Below are 3328 nucleotides of genomic sequence, written 5' to 3' on the forward strand. Positions count from 1 at the left end.
ACGTCAAGCAAGTGGCCCGGTACTTTTGGTCTTTAAAAAAGTCCAAACTGGGGGCGCCTGGGTGGCTCAGTTGGTTAAGCGACTGCCTTCGGCTCAGGTCATGATCCTGGAGTCCCGGAATTGAGTCCCGCATCGGGCTCCCTGCTCGACAGGGAGCCTGCTTCTGCCTCTGACCCTCCCCCCTCTCATGTGCTCTCTCTCTCTCTCTCATTCTCTCTGTCTCAAATAAATAAATAAAATCTTTAAAAAATAAATAAATAAATAAATAAATAAATAAATAAATAAATAAATAAATAAGTCCAAACTGGCTGGACTGCATGGCAACGGGCCTGCTAAATTTCAATCATGTTGGTTATACTGTGTCAGCATATCCTACTTTCCCAAAGCTACATCCTGACAACTCATTCACTATGGCTCTTTGCCCTCTAGCATCTTTTTCAGGGTGTCCTTTACTTCCGTGTTCCTCAGGGTATAGATGAAGGGGTTGAGCAGGGGAATTACAAGACTATAAAACACAATGACCACTTTGTTGTACTTCCACGAATCCCCCGCTTTAGGTTGCTGCAGGTACATGAAAAACAGCGTCCCGTAGAAGATGACGACCACGGTGAGGTGGGAGGCACAGGTGGAAAAAGCTTTGTACTTGCCTTCGGAAGACTGGATTTTTAGAACGGAAAAGAGGACGCACATGTAGGAGATAAGGACCGTCAGGAGGGATCCAGTGAGATTCACTGCTGAGAAGATCAAGAGCTGCTTTTCTCTGTTGCCCGTGTCAGAGCAGGAGAGGGCAAGGAGAGGGGGGTCAGCACAGTAGAAGTGGTGAATGATGTTGGAGTCGCAGAAGGACAACTGGAATGTCAGAACTGTTTGTATTACCGAGTTTAGGAAGCCGTAGGTGTAGACCCCTATCACCAACTCCTTGCAGACCCGCTGAGTCATAATGGCTGTGTAGATCAGGGGGTTGCAGATAGCCATGTAGCGGTCATAGGCCATTGTGGCCAAGAGGAAGCATTCGGTGGTGGCAAAAGCACGGGTGAAGCACAGCTGGGCAAAGCAGCCTGAAAAGGAGATGGTTTTTTTCTTCACCAATAAATTTTGCAGCATCTTGGGCCCAATGGAAGATGAGTAACAAACATCGATGAACGCCAGGTGGCTGAGGAAATAGTACATGGGGGTGTGGAACTTCAAATCCACCCTGATGAGCAGCATCATGCCAAGGTTTCCTACCACGGTGATGAGATAAATTACCAGAAACACCACAAAGAGGGGAAGCTGGAGCTCGGGACGGTCTGTGAATCCCATAAGGACAAATTCTGTCACTGTGGTCTGATTGCCTCTTGCCATTTTCTTCTCTCTCTTGTTGCAAAAAGAAGAAACATGGCTTCAAAATGATTAGACTTAAAAATGCAAACTTCTTACCTCTTTGTTCCAGGACCAGATGACAGAAAATTGGCTTCCCAATCCCAGCGGTAAAAGACCGTCATTAGCCATGGGGCTTTATTCTGCCAAAACAGACTCAGAGAAGTCAGAGCCCGTTCATTCTCTCTTGTGATGGAAACTGACCAGTTGACCTCCAAGTAAGTTGCACTGGGTTACACGCCCAACAATGCTGTATGAGAACGCTGGTTTTCCCATAAACCCAAAATCTTATCAAATTTTAAACCTTCGCCGTCATGATGGTGAATACTGGGCACCTCATGTTGTCTTGATTTTTAAAAATGATGAGTAGGGGTTTTTAGCATTTTTTCAAACAATTATTCGCATGTGTATTTCTTTTTCATGACTGCTCAGTTCTGTCTCTTTGCTAATTTTCCTATTAGGTTGTTGGTCCTCTAAGCATTTTATTTACAGGGCCTCTTTGCTTATTACGGAAATCAGCCATTTGTTTGATACTTGTATTGCAAGTTATTTCTTAGTCTGTCACTCAGCATTGGTCTGGTATTTTTTTATTTGTGCTACACAGTAAATTTTAAAGGGTTTGGTGTCAACTTTATCAATCTTCTTTTTGAATTCTGATCTTTGTGACATAGTTAGATAAACTTTCCTTGATTTAAAATTATTTTTAAAATTATCTCTTGCTCTATTCTAGGTCTTTACCAATTTCATTGTTACATTATAATCTTTGCTCTATCTGGAGTTTAATTTTGATATAAAGAATGAGGTAATCCACTCTTTTCACTTATTTATCCATATAGTTAACCAGATGTTCTAGTGCCATTTGTTGGTGAAACAATTTTCCAGCTGATTTTGTTGATTTAAAACTCCAGCCTTATCATATAGTAAAACAGTCATAAGTACTTGGGTCAATTTCTGATTCATTTTCTTTGTAGTCTCTTCTAGAACAAGGACCAAATATTTCAATACAGTACTATAGAATTGGTTTTAATATCTGGTAATAAAATTTCTGGCTATTCTCACATGTATATTTTCCAGATGAACTTTGACATATTTTATCAAGTTCCCAAAAAAATAAAGATAATCCTGTTTTCACTTAGAATGCTATTGCATTGAATTGGTATGTTAATTTGTTGAGAATTGACAGCTTTACAATCAAAACTTCTATAAGTAAGGTATGTATGTCATTTACCAATGACTTTCCTAAACAGAGTTTTAAAGTTTTCTTTAAACTTTACAGATAGGGGTGCCTGGGTGGCTCAGTCAGTTAAGTGTCTGCCTTTGGCAGAGGTCATGATCCCAGGGTCCTGGGATTGAGCTCCGCATCGGGCTCCCTGCTCAGTGGGAGTCTGCTTCTTCCTCTCCTCCCCGCTCATTCTCTCTCTCGCTATCTCTGACTCTCTCTCTCTCAAATAAATAAATACATAAAATATTTTAAAAATATAAACTTTACAGATAAACATCCTATATATTTCTTTTTTTTTTTAAAGATTTTATTTATTTATTTGACAGAGAGAGACACAGTGAGAGAGGGAACACAAGCAGGGGCAGTGGGAGAGGGAGAAGCAGGCTCCCTGCAGAGCAGGGAGCCCGATGCGGGACTCGATCCCAGGACTCTGGGATCATGACCTGAGCTGAAGGCAGTCGCTTAACCAACTGAGCCACTCAGGCGCCCCGATCCTATATATTTCTTTGAAGTCTACTTACAAATGCATCTTTTTATAACTATTGTAAAGGAAGCTTTTTTTTTTCATTTTGTGGTTCATTTAAGGACTTTTTATATATAGAAAAGCTACTGATTTTTGTAAATTAATTTTATAATTATCTGCTTTACTATAGTTTCCTATCATTTAAAAATAGTTCTTGGGGCACCTGGGTGGCTCAGTTGGTTAAGCGACTGCCTTCGGCTCAGGTCATGATCCTGGAGTCCCGG

At 41.0% G+C, this 3328-nt stretch overlaps 1 protein-coding gene across 1 annotated transcript; it reads right to left on the reverse strand.

Annotated features, from left to right (window-relative positions):
• Positions 1-408: 408 nt before the first annotated feature.
• Positions 409-1344, reverse strand: LOC118003969 (olfactory receptor 1030-like). The gene has a single exon (XM_034995106.1). It carries the CDS (start codon positions 1342-1344, stop codon positions 409-411), a length of 936 nt encoding a protein of 311 aa, XP_034850997.1.
• Positions 1345-3328: the final 1984 nt, after the last annotated feature.

Source organism: Mirounga leonina, unplaced genomic scaffold (genome assembly GCF_011800145.1).
Source record: "Mirounga leonina isolate KUSES-001 unplaced genomic scaffold, KU_Mleo_1.0 Mir_92, whole genome shotgun sequence".
NCBI lineage: Eukaryota > Metazoa > Chordata > Mammalia > Carnivora > Phocidae > Mirounga > Mirounga leonina.

Coding starts and splice junctions, on each gene's coding strand:
- LOC118003969 (XM_034995106.1), bottom strand. CDS start 1,344: ATGGCAAGAGGCAATCAGACCACAGTGACAGAATTTGTCCTTATGGGA.